At 46.8% G+C, this 22,901-nt stretch overlaps 1 protein-coding gene across 5 annotated transcripts in view; it reads right to left on the bottom strand.

Annotated features, from left to right (window-relative positions):
- Window positions 1-319: 319 nt before the first annotated feature.
- PPP3CC (protein phosphatase 3 catalytic subunit gamma) overlaps window positions 320-22,901 on the bottom strand; it is a 35,095-nt gene continuing 12,513 nt past the window's right edge. For 2 of the 5 annotated variants that reach the window (XM_052805631.1, XM_052805634.1), the window contains exons 2-15: window positions 19,100-19,297; window positions 18,674-18,798; window positions 12,530-12,641; window positions 10,335-10,480; window positions 10,015-10,154; window positions 9,361-9,438; window positions 9,172-9,266; window positions 8,352-8,477; window positions 7,323-7,400; window positions 6,459-6,485; window positions 5,457-5,538; window positions 4,869-4,966; window positions 2,123-2,152; window positions 320-819 (exon numbers count right to left, since the gene is read on the bottom strand). In XM_052805631.1, coding sequence (XP_052661591.1) covers window positions 641-819; window positions 2,123-2,152; window positions 4,869-4,966; window positions 5,457-5,538; window positions 6,459-6,485; window positions 7,323-7,400; window positions 8,352-8,477; window positions 9,172-9,266; window positions 9,361-9,438; window positions 10,015-10,154; window positions 10,335-10,480; window positions 12,530-12,641; window positions 18,674-18,798; window positions 19,100-19,297 — 1,514 coding nt within the window. In that variant the 3' untranslated portion in view covers window positions 320-640. The remainder of the gene's footprint in view (window positions 820-2,122; window positions 2,153-4,868; window positions 4,967-5,456; window positions 5,539-6,458; window positions 6,486-7,322; window positions 7,401-8,351; window positions 8,478-9,171; window positions 9,267-9,360; window positions 9,439-10,014; window positions 10,155-10,334; window positions 10,481-12,529; window positions 12,642-18,673; window positions 18,799-19,099; window positions 19,298-22,901) is intronic. The other 3 variants (XM_052805633.1, XM_052805632.1, XM_052805635.1) reach the window with 3 other exon arrangements.

Below are 22,901 nucleotides of genomic sequence, written 5' to 3'. Positions count from 1 at the left end.
GAATTACTGAAGGAAAAGGTGCTGTGATTGGTATAACACACTGGAGTACTTTAGAGCTAATCCTGAATATTTGGATGTCACCTTGGAAGAGGGATGGATCCCAGCCAGTTGCACCATGCAACGTGCCTTCCACAGAATCGGTTGCTAAAGCAGCAGTTGCAGGTAGGCAAGAAGTCGAAGAAAACAACAGCAAACTCTGGGAAGAAGACAGTTGTGAAAAGAAAAACCAAACCAACCCTATCTTCAACGAAAGGACCTGCTGTTGAAAGCACAGGCTAACTTAGAATTGTACCAAAGTCAATGACCCAAGTTGCCTGGGACTGTTTTTGTTTCTTTTAATCCCCCCACAGAGGTTTGCCTCTCGTGGAGGAGAGGTCAGCTGTACAGCACAACACTTCATATATGCACTAGCAGTTAGATTGGTTTCTAAATTAAAAAAAGATGGACTTTTTATATATTGAACATAAATAAAAAAATTACAAAATGGTCACCTTTCTTACAGAATGGATGCAAACTGGATTATGAACGTGCCTCCAGGTGAAGTTGGTTTCTCCCCTGCCCCCACCCCACCCCAATAATAAATAAATAAAATTCATTAAGTTTTGGATCCTTTAGTGGTGCAGATTGGGCGCTCGGACCGTTACTGGGCTTTCTTCCCTGTGCCATTCTTGTCCGCAGAGTTTGTTGAGGTTACCAAGTTCACCGGCCCGTCTGAGTGCATTGAATCTTTGCGTGGCGGCATGCGTTCGTTAATGCGATCCAGCCCTCTGGCTTCTTCGAAGCTGCGGATCTTGTGCTGCGGTGAAAATCCACGAATGGCTGCAGAGAGAAGGGCCGAGAAAGAAGAGTTAGTCTGAGTCGCGGATCCCCGGACAGGAGCCCTTTAGCACAGGCCAGACACGTACAGGACAGAGTCAGGGTGACAGAAAGCACGTGTCTGGCTACGGGAACCACGAGACGGGTCCGTAGGTGGTTTTCAGCATCGCCAGCTCACGTGGATACCACAGTGCAGCTGGGAAGTTGAACTGCGCTAGGTCACAGCGCAGATCCAGACCGCAGCGACTTGCTCTGCTCCCTAACGGCTTCTCTTTTAATACAGTTTAGTAGCAGGAACTTGAAGACCAGACAAGTGCTCAATGTCCCCAAACAGTGAAATCTCAGGAAACTTTCAAAGCTGAAAAACAGGATACTAAAAAAATAAACAAGGCAAACCCAAAACAACACAACAAAGACACGACCACAAGGCTTTAACTCCAACACAAACCACGCACTGCAACACCAGGAGAGGGAAACAGCTAGTCCTCGGATCACAAACGCAACGTTTCTTGCATGACCAGGAGACACACAGGCAGTCTCACGAGTGATGAAATCCCACCAAGGGCAGGCGTATCTGTTTCATCACTACAAGGCTGAGTACATCATCCTTGCGATGATGACACGGACTAAATGTTTTAACTTCTTTGTATTACGGATAATTTAAGAAAGAGGGGTTTGTGCCAAATCTTTTTACAAGGACTTGGCTGGTTTACAAACAAACTTCCCTTGGTAATCAAAAAGTTCTCTACACAGAGGTACAGCCCCATTCATCAGTAGTTGAATGGAGCTATCGAGGAGAAAATCTCCCCAGCCTCATGAATCTGTCATTTCTACACGAACTACAGGGAGAAAACTGCTTCTCCACACTGGGACCACCTTGGCCCACCTGTGGGGAAGGCAAGGATTACATCAGAGCCGCGCAATCTGCTATTTCCTAGTTGATTTTGACCAAGCGTGCTGGCAGCCTTCACCGGATCGAGTTACCCAGGGGATGAACTCAGCCACGAGGCATCCGAGATCAGATTGCAGGACCCCAACACCAAGGTCTTGAGACACCAGAGCACAAACCGCTCCAGAGAGAGGGCAGTCTTGGAATAAAGGTATTGCACTAAGCAATAGCCTAGTTAAGGCTAAAATAGACTTGAACCAGCCCACTGTGTATTTTTTGCTTCCCAGCAGGGGCCCATCCTCCCGCACTTCTGGTGATGCAAGAGTAAAAAGCTTCCATAAGGCTGATAAAGCTCTTTAAAATTAGCGCACGCACACACAGAGATGATTTGAGTCTCTCGCCGGATTCTAGCCATACCTTCCCGTGCCTCTACCGCTTCTACTGTGGCTGCAATACAGAAGAACAGTGGCATGCAAAAATGAAGACAGAAAAAAAAGAGTGACAGTGAGTGATCTAACATCATCGCTGCGAACGCAGAGCCCACAGCCTCCCAGCCCCAGTGGAGACGACCGTAATCAAAACCAACTGGCAAGAGGAAAAAAAGGTGACAGGAGCTTGAGAGGAAGGCTGAAAGGGGACTCTCTCGGGTTTAGCATCTGCTGAGCACTGACACGGGGGAGTCTCCTTTCCTCGCGTTCGCTGGACTCGTCACACAGATAAATTCGATGGAAAGAAACAGAGAAGCAGAGAGATGGCTTTCTGCTGCATGCACTGGAGGGCTTGGGCGCGCAGGCAACCCACGGAAAGGACAGTGATAGTCTCGGTCTAAGCCTTGGGTCTCCACCTGCATTTGCAGCCCCCTCTGCTCCCAGTTTGGTGGCTCTAGGGCACCCTGGCCACCTTCAGAAGATAAACTATGTGGAATTCACCCCAGAGCAAAGCCCCAACCACCAAAGCCACGTAAGGGAAGTGGCCCCGAGGGGTGTGATGACATTTTGGAGCAGTGGGGAAGAAATGGGCAGTTCGTTCTCTAGAGGAGGGCAGGCAGCAGCAGATACCAGGCTGCTCCGCTCCCGATGCCTTGAATTGTAACAAAAAAAATAGGCTGATGCTTCAAATCCACTTTGGCTTCAGCTCCACCTCCTAAAAGTGTTACCAAGCAACAAGGCACCACAAAGCTGAGCAACATCCCCCTTCCTAAATCTGCTGCAGCAGCTGTCCAAGTTTTGGTAGTCCCTGCCTCAACATCTGGGAGGAGGCCCTTCCCTCGAACAGATCCCCTGCTTTTAGCCTCAAAACGCCACAGTTTTTTGCTTTGGACACAATACACAGGCCACGTGGTCCTTGAGAGGCCACGGAGGAAGAATAGAGTTGTGGCTGAATATCTTTGCTCCAGATTCGGTAACTTTATTCAGCCCTCCTTGCTAAGCTGTACTGCGAAAGGTTGGCAGGAGGCTCAGGGAGGGAAGGGGCCCCCCACCACTACTACCTGCAGCCCTGCCTCTTCTCTTTTGGGGTGCAGAGGCACCCCAAAAGGGGGGCAGCCCCCTCCTCTCCCCGCCGAGCAGACGGGCTCCCAGCACGGCTGCTGAAGAAGTGCCTGTACATGCACCAGGAGGCTGCTGCGAGCAGACGGCGCGGTGCGAAGGGACGTGCGAAACGGGAAGGAGTGAGAGAAGGAGGCACGATGGGGAACGGAGCGTGAGAAGGGCACAAAAAGCAGGGTGCTGCTGAGGGGAGCACGGGGTGCTGGGAGCAGCAGGGGTGGGAAGCCTGCAGCCACGGGAGGAGATGGCAGGCAGGGTCGGGTAAGGCAGCAGCAAAGGTCCAGCTTGTTTGTCCTGTCTCAGGGAGATGCGCAAATCTCAGCTTCTTTACTGGGGGGAGCTGCCTGGTAGCCCCTCAGAGGAACCCCCCCGAGAGGGGAAGGTGCAGGAAAGCATCGCGGCACTACCAGTTCCTTGCGCTGTCAGCTATAGGGGCAAAGCTGCGGCACCACGAGCGAGCTGGCTGCTCAAGCCGAGCTGTAACAGCCGCCTTCCCACTCAGGCTCTGTTCCTATGCCTGCAGCAGAACTGGGGCGACAGAAACCATTATGGTTGCTATAAAAAAAAGAAAAAAAAAAATTCATACTCCTCTGCGGGCAGAGAAACCCATGAGTTTGGGAGTGATACCGCATCCTCCTCACCCTCAGGAGCGGGCAGCAATATTTACACGTTTCTCACTTGTGAACTATTTAATCAAGGCAAGGCAATCCCAGAACAAGCCCTCTTCTGAGCCCGCAGGAAATTACCCAGCGCTGATAGGAAGGGGAAAGCAGGCTGGTGAGATGCCAGCATTCAAAGGCTAGCGGCAGGAAAGGATTAAAACACTAGATTACAGGATTCCCTCCAGGGACACATGTTACTATGATAACTCATTCCCTGACCATCAGCCAATCTCCCTGCCCTGCGAGTTTAAAGCACGCAGATTGCTAGCTCAGTCCTGCTCTCAGCACACTAGTAAGACAGACCAGTTGGCTGCTGAGGGAGGGAGCAAAGTATTTGCCAGCAAGCACAGAAAAGAAACCTCCAAAACCAGATCATAAACAGGGGGCCAAGAGAAGTCTTAATATGAAACATACAGGCTTGGAAGAATCTCCTCCCTTCAACTAAATCTAAGCTTCCTCTGTTTGGAATTCACAATTTCATAGGGTCAAAATTGGAGGGGTTTCGTTTAACAAAGAACAAACAAGCAGGCGCATTTACTATTACATTCATATATATATGCTATCACACAACAGCAGCAGATAGATGAAGCACAGGATGCTTATCATGCAGTGTCAGAAGGGAAATAAATGATAAAAATTGTTGCAGAAACATACAATAAAGCAATACACATGCTTTAGGCAGGGTGCTGTTTGTTGTCTTTTTCTTCCTCGCGTTCCCCTCCTCGAGGGTATACAGGGACATCTTGGAAGGCTCTCCACATCCCCACCTACATTTCTGCTTTTTCCTATTTCTGAATCCTTCCTCCCCGTGGGCCTGAACCATCTCTCAGGTCCCCTGGCACCCTGAAGTACGCCTACGGGAACTGATGGGAGTTGTTTTCAGGGTAGCTGAGGGCCAGGTATAAAACTGCAGGGGGGTACGGTGTTGCAGAGAGGAGGATCATTCATACTCACCGGTCTGTAGGGTCTGCCTCCCCCCTGAGAGCACTCCCAGGGGCAGTGTACCTGTGGGAGTCAGGCCTTTGAGAGTCAGCACGCTCTCGCTCTCCTCTCTGCAAATAGGAGGCAACACAACCGGTTACCGAGAGATTAATGCAATGGCCGTTTAGGTTCACACAAAACTGTTAGCGGTGAGCGGCATGAAAACTGGAGTCTGCCCTGTGCTGACCACAGGCAGCGTGTGTCTGATCTGCTGAGCACCGACCACAACCCTGTCTCGTAAATACAGGACCTCTGCTTACTCAGCCACGACGCATCAGAGCTGCGGCACAGCAAATGCATCCTGAAAGAGCTAAATGTACCTCAGCAGCAGCATTTCTGTTGGCAAAAGTGCCAGTGCTTGAGATGAAGGTTTCTGAGAGAGTCAGACCACCAGGCATACAGAAACCACCACCTCAAGCCTTTGCCATCCGCTCTGAAGCAAGAGTCTCGTAAGATTTTACCCCAACAGGGCTCTGCCTGCCTGGTGCACCCTGACCGACGTCCCCCGTTACCCAGACCCCACACGAAACCGAGACCCCAAATCACAAGCTGCTTCCTTACCGAAGGACCGAGAAGACACGTGCCATCTTCCCAATGGCTCTAATCTTATTCCTGATGATCTCTTTACGGACTGTTGTCCCACCTTAGGGAGAGAAAAAACAAACACCAGCATGTTTAAGGCTTCCTGCTTTCCAGGCACAGGTAATGTCAATATGAAGCACCTGCCTGACTCCAGGAAAAGAAATCATGGTTTACAGATTCACAGCTACACTCTTGAGAGAACAGTGCTGAGAGGATGGCGGTCAGGATGGCAGTGAGAAGGGCAACACCAACGAGATGACACACGGACTTAAAGGTCTAAAGAGAGTAGAACCACCAAAGGAAACAGATCGGGTAGGTCTTGTTCGAAGCTCACCAGGTTTGATCACACTACACAGGATGTAACACAAATGACTCAGCCATGTAGACACAGTTTTGCAAGGCAGAACACTGACGAATCTGACTGCTGATGAACACTGCAGAACACTGGGCTGTGCTCGCCGCGGGGAGGAGTGTCACGCAAGCATCAGCTTTGGCATCCAACGCGCACAGTGAACGGCTGGCCGGAGCCTTGCAACTCTGCTTTGACCCCACACAAACACAAAGTGAGATATGTGAACTCCCCTTCTGCTATACAGACCGAACATGAGAGAAAAGCATGGAGGGTAACTGAAAACAAACAAAAATCAAAGTAAAAGAGGTAACAAATACATCTCCTCTCAGCTGAGATTCCTCACATGGCCCAACTACACATTAGGACAGTACAAGCCAAACCGGAGGTCTAACATGCACCGATGGCTCAGCCATGCACTAAGTGGCTGCATTCAGAAGTCAGATAGAAACGTGACCCCGTTTCTCAAGTTCCTGGAGGAACACAGAAGGGTTAAAAAACACACGGCGCTTATGTTAAAACTGAAAGGGGATGAAGAGACTGCCCAACTAGTCAGCTATTCAAATCCACTCCAAGGAATCTGGTGGCACAGGCAGTGAAAATTAAGCTTGTAGCAAATTCTAGCTGGGTACCTTTCTGATAGCTTGAAATGTAGTGATCTTCAGGGAGAGGAGACACCAAGAAACAAGTAGATGAAGACAGAGATAGAAGAAACAAATTTAATTTTCATGGGAGGGAGAAAGAAAAAAAACAAAAACGAAATGCAATGGGAGAAGCGGGTTAAAGTCTCAACCTGTTGACCAAAGCAGCGGCACCTTGTTGTACCACAATGGTGTTCTGCTTCTCTGAGGGACTGACTATCCTCTACTCTACACGGACCTGTACAGGCAGCTCCCCCGGACCCACCCCCATGCATGCTCATGGCCCCACTTCTTGCTGCAGGCCCCACTGTCTGCGCCTGAGCTTCCTCTAGGTCACCACATCGCTCTCAAGCGATCCCCCCCAATATAGAAACTGCAGATCAGATCAGCTCAGCAACTGTTTTGTCCCTTTCATGCATAGCTTAAAACCAGGGCCAAGAACTGCATTCTACTTTATTTGGGGTGACACAAGAAGCCACTTTACAGAGGAGTTCACTGCAACAGATGAGAAGATTGGGTAGATATTTTGGTGCAGAAAATTTTGGATTGGGGGAAAAAATAACCACTTGGGAAGCAGTCTCTGTAAGGAGCAGGAAACCATTCTCCAGAGTAGCTGGCAAGAAGCGTCTGTCGCAGTGAATATAATTTAATTTCTCTGTGACTGAATAGCAAAAGAAAAAAAAAAAGTTTCCTACCCAGAACTGCACAAGGGTTAGCCAAAAAGGAACAGGAGACCCTGGCTGGGCATCCAGCTATAAATCAAGTGCTGATCACTCTTGAGCTAGCATCATATACCTTCCCCACCTTCACCCCCTCGCACTGTTACCAGCTTGGTCGTAACAACGTTTTTTTTACCTTCCAATGTCTCATCACCATCTGAAATCAACTCATCATCGGAGCATATGTTGAGGATGTTAACGAGCATTTCTGTGACTGTAAGAAATACAGACAGGAAGATTAGAGAGGCCTGGTGCACACACTGGGCAGACAGAGGTATCTGGAGGACGAGCTGGACAAGCAAACGATTTCAAGGTCATTTATACTCGGGAAGTGGAAGCCCAAAGACACTTTTAGCTGCATACTGCTGGTACCTCACAGCAGTACCCAGAGCAGACGACATACTTTACACCTTCTGCCAACGAGGTGGATGCAGTCCAAGCACATCACAGATGAAACAGACGTGGGGAGCAGGGTGCCAACATTCATGCAGAACAGCCTGGGCTCACTGAAGGTCCCACCTCCCCACCCCAACCCGCACAACAGGCCACCTGGCTCTAAGTATGTAAAATCTGGGGGGAATTCAACCTTTGGTTCCTCAAAGTCAAAAAATCTTTCGCACTTCAGACCTTAACGTCATACTCCAAACATACAACACTGGGGTGGAATTTAAACTCACCGGGAGATGTAAAAACCCTTTGCTAAAAAGTTGAGGCAAAGTCTTGGTAATATTGTAAGCTGCCTCGCCTCCTTCAGAATGAAATAAGCCTTTAAACTGAAGTGAATGCTTCCTTTTTGGTGGGCCACAAGCCAACAGGAGATTTGAATTTCTCTGTTGCAAACCCAGAGCAAGAGAAATGTCTCCAAATGCCGAGGTGGGGCTACACCACCCAAGATCAGCTCCATTAGCAATGCAGAAATAGCAAGAAAGGATTGTTTTATTGGTAAAAGCTTCCTAAAACAGGTATCAACAATTATTTTCACAAGAACTTTACCCAGTAATATGCAGATCTCCTTGAACTTGAACTGCCTTCCAGTGCTATTTGGTAGTAACGAGTTACAACACTCTCCCAACACATTTAATAGCCTGTGGGACAGGTTTCTAACACTCAGGGTACTATGACCAGTCACTGGGCAACTCGTAACAGATATCCAAATATCTCTTACCCTTTTCCCCTACAAAAGGCAAAGACCATGTGAAGACATCCATGAAGTTTGGAAGCCAGTACGGATGAGGGGAACAGTTGAACTGCCTGATGTTCATGACATTGTTTTCATATTTCAGTACAGCAGCTAGCAGAGAAAAAGGAAAGACAACACATGTCCATAGGCACTGTCAACTTCTGGGAGTTGTACCTGTGCTAATGAAACTTCATTATGAACAGGAGGTTGCACTCATGCAGAATCAAACCACCACCTCTCCAAAATGAGAAGGCTTAAGCAATATTTTTTCAGTTTACCCATTACGTTGATTCACTAAAGCTTATCATAATAGTGAAGGTCAATTTAACAAAGCTGTTAAAATTTATGCAAATCAGAAGTGATGAACACAGAGCCAAGATCCAAAGTGAGGGGTAAAAAAACCCCACAGCTGAGGAAAGTTCCCCATCATACTCATATGGTTTTAGGGGCACAGAGAAGTTAAAAGCTTGCCTATACTAGCAGCTTCTCTTTTATGGCAGCATTCATCAACAGAGCTCAGTTGTCATGTGGCTGGAAATAAAAGCATTATTCTAGGCTTTATAACTTGACAGCTAATTGCCACAGTAATACATTAAGTCTCCGAGTCAGAGAACCCAGCCACTTCCAGCTCCCCAGCTGCCGTCAGTTTAGCATATAAAGCTCTTTTTCATTTCATGCATAAGAATGCAACTAGAGGACAGTGCAGAGTGGGCAAGGCAAGGGAAGATGGAGAGGGATTTCCTAAGCACGTGAGGACAGTGCTGACATCCAAACAGCAAAAGAGCCCTGGCCTCGCCAGCCTTACCCTTGTTGTTATAGACATCTAGGTAATTTGGTGCAGAGAAGATTGTGATTAATGATGGAAAGCCTGTTGTCTGGCTCTTCCTGTACATTCGGTACCTGAAAAACAGGTCAAGTGTTAAACATACTGGTCTTGCTAAGGATAGCACGAATGCAGACGGAGCCTGCTCAGCTATCAGGCTGCATCGCTTACCCAGCATCCTGGGCTTCGTGAGCTCGGATTACGGATAACAAACTATTGTTCTGCAAAAATTCACAAACTGCAGGATAACTGGAAAACAAAAAGCAAGCACACATTAGTGTGTAGCACAGGAGACCAGACAACACCCACGGTCTTGGTTTCAGGAACCAGCCACTTGCAGCATCCATTCAGTTTGTGTCCAGCATCCCCAAACAAGGCCAGTATTTATTACATCATTCAAAAATTAATTGCAAAGCATTCTGTTAAACAGACCCCTGGTGCCAAATCCTCCCCATCAGCTGGGCTACAAGTGGTCTGTCAGCACAAATGCTTCTCTCTTAGACAGGAAAAGATTATTTCCTAGAGCTCCTGGTACTGTCCAATGCCTGAAAACCACTCAAAAGGCACCCTGCCAGCTAAAAGAAGCATCTCTGCTGTCCGATACCACAATTTCATAGAGCAACATATCCAAAGAGAACTCAACATTATAGAAGGAGAAAACAAACAAGATTTTGTGCATAAGAGCCAACTGAAGACTACTGCAGAGCCACGTACACTGTAAAGTCCCACAGAGTGATCTGAGTAGCAATTTATCTCCCTATACACCTTAGTGTAAGGGCAGACAAAAAGCTCTAGTCCATCAGAGCCCCCTAAAACACCACTTACCTGTAGAAATAGGAGCAGCCTCGAACAGTGTTGTGGGCAAAATGCTCCAGCGTTTTCTCATTGCCGTAATCCTCTGATGGATCGGACCAGAGCAGGTCACACATCGGACCAAAGGCTGGAGGCTCCTTAAACCTGTCTAACTGAAAAACGTACGCAAAATCAGGACAATGCTGGTGAAAGCTGCAGCAGTGTACACACACCTACGGTGTGGACTTGCAGAGCACAGAAGCCTTGACCTGGAACTCCATGCAGGAATCAAGCAAGCCATTAACCACACTATTAATCGTAAGCTATGTGAAAGGACCACGGAGGTTACTTACTTTCCTAATGTCATCTAGACACGTGATTTCTGGAGACAGTCCTCCATGAACACACAGAAATTGCTGGTTTAAGAGGGCAGCAAGAGGAAGACAGTCAAATGTATCCATACACGCATCATACACTCGCTCCGAATACTTGATTCGACCTGGAAAGATGGAGGGCAGGGGGAGGAACAGAGGGAAGAATTGAATTCATTTACTCATTTACACAACAAAGACTGCTCAGGCTGAAAGCAGAGGGTTTGTTGGTTTTTTTTAATCTTTTCTTTTTTTCTTAAAGGGGAGTCATTCATGCATCCAAACCTACATGATATAAGAAGCATTAAGCAAAGCTTTGATCAGCCAAAGCACTGATAAATAAGTTCAAGGAACCTAACTCCTAAGGTGATATGGAAACTCTACATCTATGGCCCACCAAGTTGAACTTTGCATCCGTGTATTAGTGAAAATGCTGACTTAGAAAATGCTTGTTGGACATGAAGATAAAAAGGCTTCACAGTAATCTGGACATGGTCAAGGATATTAATCTCCTTTGAAGCTATTTTCTAGAACACCTGCACCAAGATTAACATAGAAAAGAGGCTAGGTGCTTGCCACTAATAGAAAACTTGGGATACTAATAAAGCCATCCTGTCACTTTCCTACATTCATACTGCACCTCTAGACTCCAAGAGTCTTACCAGCCTCAGCTGCTAGGCAGATTATACACTGGAAAATGCAGCAGCTGTTTAATTTGGCACAGCAATATTACACAATCATTTAAGATAGGAATTGACTTTTCAGCTGGACATGAGAGCTTTGAGTCAGAATTTGACCAAGATGCCTGCAGTTAAATGAATCTTCACACAGGATCTTTCAGGACTACAAGTGATCACAATCTCCACTGGATGCCTCATCTTAACAGAGGTGAAGAGGATGTTTCGATACATTAAACAGAGATACCATGGCCTTTCCGAAAGCAGCTTAGCTTTTACAGCAAGCCTCCAAGTACGTTCAGAAATCTCTCTCAACACTTCCAGTTAGAACAGAGAGCAGGAGCAGAGATCACCACACGTCAAGCGCGTCTTCTTGCATCTGCAGCCCCTTCGCAGGGCAGCAGTATGTTAACATAGCCAGATCTTCAAGAAAGCCCCATTACTGCTATAAAACACGTCTCTGCCTAAAGCAAAAAAAGTGCATTAATGGAAAGTTTACGTTTCCCCCAGCTTTATTTCAGAGATACTAACAGGTTTTTTCAGTTGCACGCGATGATACAGGAAGTGGAAAGGCAGTATCTCCTGTTTTCCAAAGGGGGAAAAAACCCCATCACCTCTGGCGCTCTGGTTCAAATTGAGCCCAGCTCAACAGGAGCTCATCTACCACCATCTGATGACTACAGTATCCAGCAGAGAGCTGGCTGGTGTTTTCCAACTCATTTCTGAGTAAACAGATGTCATCATCTCAGCACCTATCAGACTTACCCTGTCCAGCAGCATGCAGAGCTAAAGGGCTAAAGACTGGACTTGTGCCTTGCCTGTAACTATTCCTTGAGCTTGGGTCCTTGAGCAACTATTCCCTAATAAAGAGCTGCATGTTGCTGGTGTATACCTTTTTTATTGCTTGGAGGAATGACTGTCATCCTCTGGGGAGAGGGGTCATTCCCTGACCTTTCATCATCATTGTTTTAAAAATATGTAAATGCTGCATGAAACTATCTTTAACTCAACTAAAATGATCTTAAAGGTAATGATTCTCTCTAGTGCAAACACTGAGGAACAAATCCTTTATTTGCTTCCAATTGTAATCACTGATCCCAGCTGCACAATCTGGAGCTGAAAGTCATTTGGCAGTAATTATATGTTGCTGGGCCTGAAAGTCAGGGAGGGGGGGGTGCGTGCAACTGGCTCATCAGCAAGACAGGGAAGATGTGTTCGCATTTCTTCCATCCACGCTCATTCTTTGTAACCAGAAGGCCACATCAACATGCACTCAGTACTTTACAGGACTTATATATTTTGGGGTTTTTTTTGGTTGGTTTTTTTTTTTTAGCAGGAGCTGAAACAGGAGAAGAGCTATGTACGCAGGAAAAAACAGATGACAGTTTTTACAGCTCCAGAGCTAACCAGTATCACTCATAGCAGGCACAAAAATTAAGACCCACACCTGGTCACAACACATTAATATATTTAAATCCTCCTTATACTGCTGATACTTACATTCCTGCTTAAAGGTGAAGTATTCTGTGAGGTGCCTGCACTCATGGTTCCCTCGAAGGAGGAACAATGTTTTGGGATGATTTATCTTTAAACTCCATAAATACAGCACACACTGCAAGAAAGGGAAGGAGGAGATGGCATGTAATAAAAACCTTTTATAGGGCACTAATCATCCGTAGACTTCACTAAGTGTTTCTGGGAAGACACCCAACAAGCTGAATTCAAAGTGGAACCCTGATAGAAACCCAGCTCCATAATCGGCAGTAGATCTTATCTTGGCCAACTTCACCAGTGGGGGAAAGCCACACTGAGCATTTCTCTATATTAGGCCTGAGTTGGAGAAGTGACAAATGAGATCGCATTCAACTGAAACCAGCTCTGGGCTGGGTGGGGGCAGCTTTTCCTTCCAGCAGAAACCAAAGCAAAAAGCACCCATTTTCAGAGCAGCAAAGCAAAACCAGCTGCGCAGCGAGATGTGCGCTCCAGATGTCCCACTGCAATTGAAACCAGAGACCATCAAGTATAGCAGCCAGCCATCTTGCTAGACATTTTATCAAGTGCATTAAACATCAGAAAAATTAAACTTGATCTTCCCCACTGACTTCCCCCCCCGCCCTGTTTTTCTGCTTACGCTACAGTCATGTGAAGTTCAAGTTCAAAACAGGAAAAGCCTAGCCAAAAAACAAGCTTAGTAAAGCCTTCTGGCTTTGAAGAGGGCTCTCCACATCCCCTATCTGAGCAGCAACACCTGTAAAAAGATCATCTTTGATGAGGTGCAGACCAAAGTCAAACTGAAACACAATCATTTTTACCAGAGACCCAGAAATATTTCATGGTGGCTTTCCAAAAGCCTACGTGAAGAAGGGAAGGGCTGGAAAGCAAGTGTGCTTACCCTTCTGTGCTATACATTGTCAAGCTGACAGCTAAATCAGCTGGTATCTAGCACGGGGAAATGTTATCACATTTCCCTTGTTGATTTTGAGTGCTGGAAGGACAACCCATAATGACAGCAAGCTTGAAGATCTGGATTAAAGTCTCTAATAAGAGCTTACCCTTTAGGCTGACATGTTACAGAAACGGCACACACTTTGAGAACGTGAACCATGAAGTCTGTCAACAGTTTTACACTTAAAAACATTGCTGATCTGGTGCACAGATCTCCGGGAACCAGCTGCTGTGTCATGGAAACAACCTCCAGAACCAAAATAAACCAGTTTCAAGTTAGTTTCCAGTACAGACACCTTAGATATCATGGTATTTAAGCACTGAACCTGGTTACCAAGGTAAGCTCTACATTAGTCATTCGAGCTACACGCAGGGATCCCTAAAACCCTACAGAGCTGTAAAGCACCCATTTCTGTCTAACTCTGAATTCAACCCCACAGAAAAAAGACTGTATAGCAAATTCTGAATTTTAAAATTGAACAGAAACAAAACCAGTGGCAGGTAGTTTAAGCTGTCATTAAGGCTAGCAAAAATAATGCTTTATTGCATCTGTTAACAGGAGGAACATTCCCAACAAAACCATTTATAATTATTCTGTGATTTAAAGCTTTAACCTCCTGTGTTTGCAACCTAAATATCACTTTTCTGGGCTAACATGAGAACTGAAAAGTGAAAGTCGCTATAAATGAACCAAGTGATTTGCTAAGGACTGGAGGAAGCAACCAGCACTGGCATCACTAGTTCAAAGCAAAGCAAGAAAGCAGAGACACAGCATCAATAAAGAGGAGGATTTGGGATGTATAGAAGGTCAGCAACTTGCATAAGAGATATTTAAAAAACACATTTGAAGTGTTTTAAAGTGAAATGGAAGTGAACAGAGTCACTCGGCACCACAATTCTTCCTGGACACACAGCAAGCAAACCACAGACGTCAAGATCAAATGTCTCTGGTATTGCTGCAGTTCCCCGTGGTTTGCAGCTATTTCACAAGGACATGGGGGCTGCCAGGTACTAGGGGGGTAATGATGAGTAAAGGACATTCGCCAGTCCTCGCGAGCTCCGGAGGGGCTGGAACGAGAAACAAGGGAGGTTTCTACACTCGCATGCCTCAGATGCTTCCTGGTGTTTTGTACGGATCCCTTTCCCAGACTTTCAAGGCACTGTGCCCAGGAATTGATTACTGCATGTTTACAATAGCCTAGTAGCAACTCGAGACAATTATGGCTTACTTGGCTTAAATAATCTACTTCTCTCCTTATTCTGCCTATCCGTGTGGAGCCCAAAGCCAAGCATTTGGGCCCATGCCCCCATTTGATTCCCCCCCTTTCACTCGCAAGGGGAAAGCTCAGCAGGTCACGGTGGGGGAACTGCAAGAAGAATTGCTACCCGCAGCCCCACACAAATGCAAGAGGGGCTACTGCCAAACCTGCCCGCAACAAGCCACGCCGTAATCTCTCGTACCATTTACAGAACCCAGCATTTACAAGAAAGTTATAAACATAAAGCCTGCCAGCTCTTCCTGGAGTAGGCACAGAAGAAACAGCACGGCAAAACTCCATCCCGGTCCCACGTTTGGCCCACAAATCTACCTTTGCTTGTGCCTTATAACATTGACTGGATCTCTTTAATATTCTTCTGGGTAAAACAGTGCATTCAATCCTGGCTAGATTACTGTACATACAATTCTGTAATTAGACGGCAATCATGTGTCCCATTGTAACTGGATTTGAAAAACTAGCCTGGCAAAGGTGTATGCCATTATCACGCCATTTTTACTGATAAATCTCCTCTTTCCATACATTCTAGTTTTCGTCATAATAATTGTTTCATTTTATAATTTAATAAAACAATTCTACTCATCGTATTCTGGCAGTTCTGGGTTCATGGACAAGGATGGTCCCTCATTGACTAACATGGCACAGACCTCTCTTGCGTAAGGGCTAGGAGATGTAACTAAAAACTTAAAGCACTTTGAAGGAAGCATCTTTCCCACTCGCAGACTGATGACAGAATCCTTCATCAGGATGCTGTCTCATCAGCATCTCCAAATGGAGGTGTTCAGCCCGATTTCCATGCTGCCTGTCAGCCCCTTCACTACAACGTTTGAGTCCGTGGCCAGTTAGTCTCGCTGTCGCAGCGGGCTTTGTGGCATGGACTGAAAGCAAACACTTTGCAGGGTCCTCTTCCACTAGACATCAGCCGCTGCAGCTTTCACACCGTTGCTTCCCTCCCCTCTCCCCCCACAACTCTTTTCTTTTAAAAAAACACAACCAAACCACACTTCATGGCCTCATTATACTTACTGGGAATGAATGTTTTTAAATGAGAATTTCCCTAAGCCAGAGGTCCAGAAATAATTTGTTGAAGACATCCAGCTGAGCTGATGAACAGAGGCTTTCGGGGTTTTTAAAGGTTTTGCCTGAGCCACAAACTGCTCCTTTTACCTTGACAACCAAATACTCACAGCAATGGGGAAAGCTTGCAAGGGTTATTTGGGCTGTTAATAAGCAACACGGTTTGCCTTAACACCTCCTTGGCCCCCAGTTTTGCATCTTGTTTCCTGATTGCCTGCATCAGGATGCAATTATACAATTACCTCCTATTTCATTCAGTTAAAAGGTCATGATTATCAGCTGCTCTGGGCAGGCACTGGATTCATATCCCCACCCAGCACATGGATGCACAAGTTTGTGTGGTGACTCATGAAAGCCTGATGATGCTGGCTCTCCACCTTCCCAGTGGTGAAAGCCCAGGGAAACCTGGATGCCTTTCCATCACCTGAGCCTCTGGGATAAAGTGATCAAAACTCCAAACCCAAAACATTCACAGATCAGCCATCTCTGCACTTTAGAGGACAGTTGCTATAGCTTTGCATTTTATAGAAGTCTTTAAAAAAAAATATAATGCAAAGACACCCATTCGGCATTGTTAACTCTTTACTTGTAGTGATCCTCCAAGCCAGCAGCAAACCTGTTTGTTTCACCACAGAAATCAGTTTCTGCACACCCAGGTGGGAATCTCTTAAAACACATCGGCTGCACTTTGCAGTAGGTGGAAAGAAGAGGCACACATCAATAGGAACAAGGGAATCAAGCCTTCTAGATTCTGCTTTATCAGTGACATTTGGATCAGCCCCCGCATGTACTAATCAAAGCCCACCCTGATTCATGAAAGATCAATGCTAGCTCTGTGGGGTAATGGAGCACTTGGTGGCTTTCCCTCTGCAGATGCAGGGTGAAAGAGGAAGGAGGAGGGTCAAGAGCAGCATGAAGTAAGAACTTTGTGCTCAGACCTTACAAAGACCAATTGCTCCAAGGCTTTCCAGCCTGAAAACGCCAGGCTGCCTTGCACAGGCCCTGGGTTGGAGTGGCAGGCCACAACAGTGACCTGATGAGGTTTACCTATAATTTTCAGACCTTCTTCCTCAAAAAAAGTAAAAAGCCTCTTCCCACCACCTCTGTTCTCCAAGGTGGACTCATCATCCACCCCCCTGGAATTCTTCCATACTATCACAGCATGGAGAGACAAGGGCACCGATCCCCAACTCCAGCACTCACTTCTGCAGATCTGGGAGTAAAATCCCCATGTCAGATCAATCGCAGGGTAAGAGCTAAGAGTGGGAGAAGCACTCCACCACCCAGGATCTGTAAAATTTGTGCGTAGACACAGGGTACGACAACTCTCATTTGAAGGTTTCTTGGTTAACACCAAAAAAAATCCACACCTTATCTCAGAAAGAGTTGCTGTGCTATAATATAATCTCTTTTCCAGGCAAATACACTTAAACTGCAAACCCAATTTGCACAAGCCAAGCCATTTAAACAAGTGGTCAGATGCTTGTTGTTCCCCTTCCTCCCCAGGGGTTATGGGGCTCCTCCTGCCAGCACCACCAGAAATCCCAACGGCCACAACCCCACCTTTCGAGCATCCGTCCCTGCTACCCCGGAAACTGCTCATCGTCACACCTTGGCTCACCGTCAGTATTTAGGAACACACGAAGCACAAGGCTGGAAGTAAGCCAGAACGCTACTAAAGCACAAGCTGTCGGCAGTACCCTCCTAAATCCTCTGCAGAATCCTTCCAAGAGCCGCTCGCATTAACTGCTTTCATCGCTGTCCGTGAGAATTCCTCCCCAAAATTTAAAGGAGAAAGATTCCTCTGCAGACCCAACAGCTCAGCTATTCCTGCACTATGATATGCACCCTCCCTCTTTGAAGAGAAACCACTTACTCTGTTATTCCAGGCCAGTTTTGCCACCTTTCATGCCCCCATTTTCCCAAACACCCCCCGTTATGTTGCCTCCAACTGGAATAAGCACTCCTTTTCCACTCAGCTCTGCCTGTGAAACCAGAAGGCTGCAATCCCTTGGGGTTTGTGGCATTTGCTAATAGCTCTCCCATCCTGCCTGCCCTGTCTCTCACAGGTCTTCAGTGAGTTAGCAGCAGCCACGGGGACCCATCGATTACTTTGCCCTTTAAGACCAACAACTCGCAGTGTTACCCAATACTTGGTTGGTGGCATCCCACAGAGCTGCAAAATCCTAACACTATGCCAGATGTTTGGCTGATGTCTGTAAGGTGACAGTGTTACTGTGACAAGGCAGATTGTCACACGGGCACAGCATGGCTAGATACACAACTAAATGCCTCGGCACTAAGCTCGTGGGTCATAGTGAGATGTACAACAGCCTAGGTGATTTATTGCTCCTTTCTCCTGACCCCGTCTCTGGCATTGCAAGGTTGATGCTTTCAGGGGGACGGTAGGGAAGCAGTGACTCAGTAGTGTAGTGCTTTCTTTTCCCTGCTAAGCTGAATCCTGAGAGTTTTTAAACATTTGCTTCCCACTGCCTGGTAGGATCCTGTTGCCTGCAACATACAATCAACTCTCCCTCTTGTTCCCCTGACTGACAGCTACAAGTGATATTAAAACTTGAGTTCAGAAGCCAGAATTTAGTCATTAACCCCACTGCTGCTGTTTAACTCTGTCACTGGGTGAGGATCCAATTCAAAATCATGACATTTGGCCATCACTTTTCTGCCAAAAATCATACCGTAAGTTACCTACAACATGTTCTTCCTTGCATGCAAAACTAGACTAGAGCATAAAATCCAGCATAAGAGAGGTCTGTATTTGCTAGTTTAGTTCAACACTTTCAGTTCGTTTAGTACGAGCACCCCCAAGCTCAACTTTATTTGTCACCTCTATACTGAAGTAGCCTCTGTCCACGTAGTCTCCAAGGAAGAGGTAGCGGGTGTTATTGGGTGATCCTCCAACTTCAAACAACTTCATTAGGTCAAAAAACTGCCCATGAATGTCACCGCACACTAGGGGAGGAAGAACAGCACAAAAGGGGGACAGAATTACATGCCAAGAAAAGAAAGGTCATGACAGCAACAAGGAGCATAGCATGGCTGTGCTCTGACCCAAGCTCTGACCCCTGCTTTACATCCAGCTTCTGCAAAGATGTACTCGATCTACACCAGCAAAATCCTCTCTTCTGAGAGTTCAGGCAATTTAAAAAACCTTGTTGATGGAAGGAACACAGAAAAAAACCTGCTACTTTGAGCAGCCTGTGCTTCCTAGATGGCCCTTATTTAGGACTCCAGTCACAGAAAGCTCTCTGACCTGTGATCGGAGCCTCCACTTCAATCATTGTCTTCTCATGCCTAAGGATGGCAGCCCCATCGTTGATGATCTTCAGTGCCGCATCCTCTTCCAGGCGCCCTTCCTTTACCAAGTGGCTCTTCAAGACGTCAAGCCTAGGCTTCCCATCCTCAAACACCTCCTTCAGAGTGAGCCGCTGTGTGGGAGGAAACGGGACAGCTGGAAATGGAAGTGAAGAAGTTAGCAACACGTCTCTTTTCGGGGGGAAAAAGAATTACAGTCTTTTCAGCAGAAGGCTTTCATTCCAAGCCTCAAGACGAGCATATACTCAGAAACATACTTTCACTGAAATTATGCTCTCAAATACTGAAAGAAGAAAAGCTATGCTGCCAGAGCAACTGAATACACCCCTCAGCATGTTTAAAAAGCCACCGTATGCAGACTAAATGCCATATGCATCCGCAGAAAACGCGGGCACCAAAGCTGTCTCCTAATTCGGTGTGGATAGTTGTCATCGTAATGTTGCACTAAAACAGGACTGCATGCAAATATCAGCAAAAGCAGGAGAAAAACACACTGGTTCCCAGGAACTAGCAATTAAGGTAGGAGGACCAATATGTAAAATTCTCGCTTCTCAGGAAACTGCACATACCCGCAAAGCAGAAGCTGCCTTTACCAGGCAACAGCCTTGCACCTCTCAGTACGGGTCACTTCAAAAAGCTTAACCCCAAACTTAGTAATTGGTAAATCTTGATGGAATCCAACATTTAAGGCAAGTTAAGGCCTCATCTATTTGCAACACATTCCCTGCTTTTTAACTCTAGATAGAAAAACACCCCATCAAAAGCCATTATTATTATTTTCATGCTAGGCAATTGTATTATTTGTGAGAAGGTGACCTCTAGCAGAAAAGAAGCATATGAAACAAAAACAATAGTTACAAGTGAGAACCATCTGACTTCCTCATCTACGTTCTCCTGGGCCCGGCTAATTTAAAAAAGAAAAAGATGGAGAAGACATGACCCCTGCATAATATTTAAAGGCTATATAGTGTCTTGATTTAAAATAAATTCCAGGAAGAAGGCCTGGATGTTTGGGAAAAAGAGAAAAACTGGAAGTAAAATCCTGTCAAACAGCCCCAAATGTGTGGCCCAGCTGCTGGCAGCTCCCGCACACCACAGAGCAATTTGCATCTTATCGCAGCGATGCAGTGCAGAGATCGTCTCAGGTCCCGGAGTCCATTTCCTTCTCAAAACATCTCGAATAACCAGCATCTCCTCAGCCCTCTGGGTTCAGCCCTTTCAACACCGCCAGGTCACACGAGGACCAAAACAATTACGACCAAGCCCTGCCGACGGAGCGATCCTGCAATATGGATGAGGAGGAGATGCTGGGATGGGTTTTGCTTTGGGGTGCTCCCTGGGGTGCTACACACACAGCGGCACCCACAGCCCCAAGAAAAGCCTCTTACCAGCCTCTTACCCCAGTGTGGGTACCGCAGGGAGCTGCCGCTCACCCTCCTGGCCTTAGGGACAGAGCACACCTCTGCGAAAGGTCTTGGAGGCACTGCTGCCCGTGAGACTGCAGGCAGCCGGACAGACCGCCTGATCTTTACTGGGCATCCCCCAGACTACCCCAAAATCTGGAATGCAAACGGGCCTTTTACAGCCGTTTTAATGATTCTGGTGCCAGCCTGCTTCTGAGTAAGCAGTACCTCCAACACACCCCGCGTGTAACGGAACCCACTCACTAGATAATGTACCATCGCTTCCACAGCTCCCGCTTCTGATGTGATCATGTCATGTGGTAAAAGACAGATTTGCACTTAACTGTAATCCAGCTAGAGAAGAAAAATATGATATGCAAATGAAGTTGATGTCCTTACCCATCACCCAGTAAAGACATCCCATATGCCAAAATATGTTCAATTTAACAGGCAAAGCGATAGCGCTGGTCAAATAATACAGTGACTAACAGTAATGCAACCGATCTCTTTTAAATGCAAATAGAGCAGGTATTTAGCTTGGAAACCCAGGGGGCAGAGAGAAAAAGCAGAGAGGCAGCACAAGAGATTCTTTGCAGCTGAACATCAATTTTCAAATAATGTGAAATGTAGGACAGAGGACAACAAGAGCGGATATAATGAAAGGGGAGCCAGCGTCTGCAATAAGGTGGCCCTCTTTCATCAGTCTCTTTGGAAGTTTTGCTCTGCTGGGTGCTTGCTAAGTGCCCTGCGTGCCTTGAACGGTCCAGGGCACACGCAGCGCTTTCCCCACGGAGCTGCCAATTAAAGAGGTTTAAGCAAGACCCCTGCTTATACCAACACAGGCTGGACAACATTTTTTTACTGCATGTATAGCTCATCTCTACAGCCAAAGGAAGAAAAAAAAAAAAAAGAAAAAAGACCCCTCTGGTTACCAATGAAAAACTCGACGTTTTGCAGAATTTCGCATATATTTCCTCCCCCTGCCCTGCGCTCTCTGGGTCTGTGTAAGGATGGCAGTGCTTGCACTGCAGAAGGAGGCAGAGGGAAGCTGCAGGTCTGACACAAATGGGTTCAGCTGGAACAAGGGAGGCCAAAAGGAGCTGGGTGGAAACGTGGGCATGGGACTCGGAGCGAGGGGCAAGGGAGGCTTTGGGACTCCCAGCCATTAAGTGACTGGAAAACGACTTGTAAGTACTTCTACAAAACTGGGCAGTTGTCCTAGCATCTGCCATCTGACTCCAAAGGAAGCGAGAGTGCTTGAAGGTCAAATGATTTATAAGGAAGAGAACAGAGAAATGTGAACCGTTCAGCAACATACTCCCCGTTGTCCCAGGCCTTCAAACACGGCCACCGACTCCGGAGCCACCCTAACAAAGTAAAAAGCCCACCAAAGTTGAGACGAAGAGCTTAATGGAGATGACATGCGACCATAAGAGCAGTACTGCCCATCACACAATTCAGAAGAGATCCATGAAAAGCTCCTGGCATGGTCTGCTTTGCCTTTTCTTGGTAGCCCTAGTGAGCGGAGTTATGCAAGATAAAATATGAGGCTACGCCGATGTGAGCAGCCAAGAACTTTTATGTAAGTTCCCTCGCTGGCTTTGCATGGCTCCACTCCCACAAGAAGCTGGGCACGATAAGGAACCGGCTTCTCCTCTGCTGTGCCTGTCTGCCAGCCAAGCTGCAGCCAGCACGGAATGCAGGAAGAAAAACCTGCTTCAGAGATGCCAGAGAGACCAGCACTGACCTGGGGATGCACACACACAGCAAAGACATCACGCTAGGCAAGGGATTACTCCACATCGCCTCTTTTCTACCTGCTATGCTTCCTGCTAACCCACTCCCCCAAAAGACTTCTCAATTCCCCGAGCCGGTTGTGCAGCGCTGGAGCAGACACTTGTGCCGCGGTGCACCCAGAGCTGTCGAGCACTTCAAAAGCTTCGTGGGGGCTGCATGAAAAAATCCTGCACACGCCAGAGAGTCACGAGAAGCATGCACTGGAGGCCGAGTGTTGGGAAAACCAAAACCCAGCGATGCCCATTTCCCCCATGCAGCAAGGGATGAGGACGAATACTTAAGTAATTAGTGTTGTCAAAGCAAGTAATCCTGTTAGCCAGCATAACCTGTGTAAGGGCTTTAGTCAACTCGGTGCAAGTGGTTATCTGATGCACAAATATCCACTTTTTTAAAGATCTGAATTTTATCCTTATTAATGCTCAATTCTGTTGGAGTGACCAGCACAGCAGGAGGGTGCAGAGGAAGGGGGCTCCTCCTGCAGCCAGCCTGGGCTCACAGACAGTGGGAGCAGCGCTGGCACGGCCGTCAGAGCAAAAGCTG

Source organism: Harpia harpyja, chromosome 13 (genome assembly GCF_026419915.1).
Source record: "Harpia harpyja isolate bHarHar1 chromosome 13, bHarHar1 primary haplotype, whole genome shotgun sequence".
In the NCBI taxonomy this organism is placed as follows: domain Eukaryota; kingdom Metazoa; phylum Chordata; class Aves; order Accipitriformes; family Accipitridae; genus Harpia; species Harpia harpyja.
This window is presented reverse-complemented; position numbering and strand designations above follow the sequence as displayed.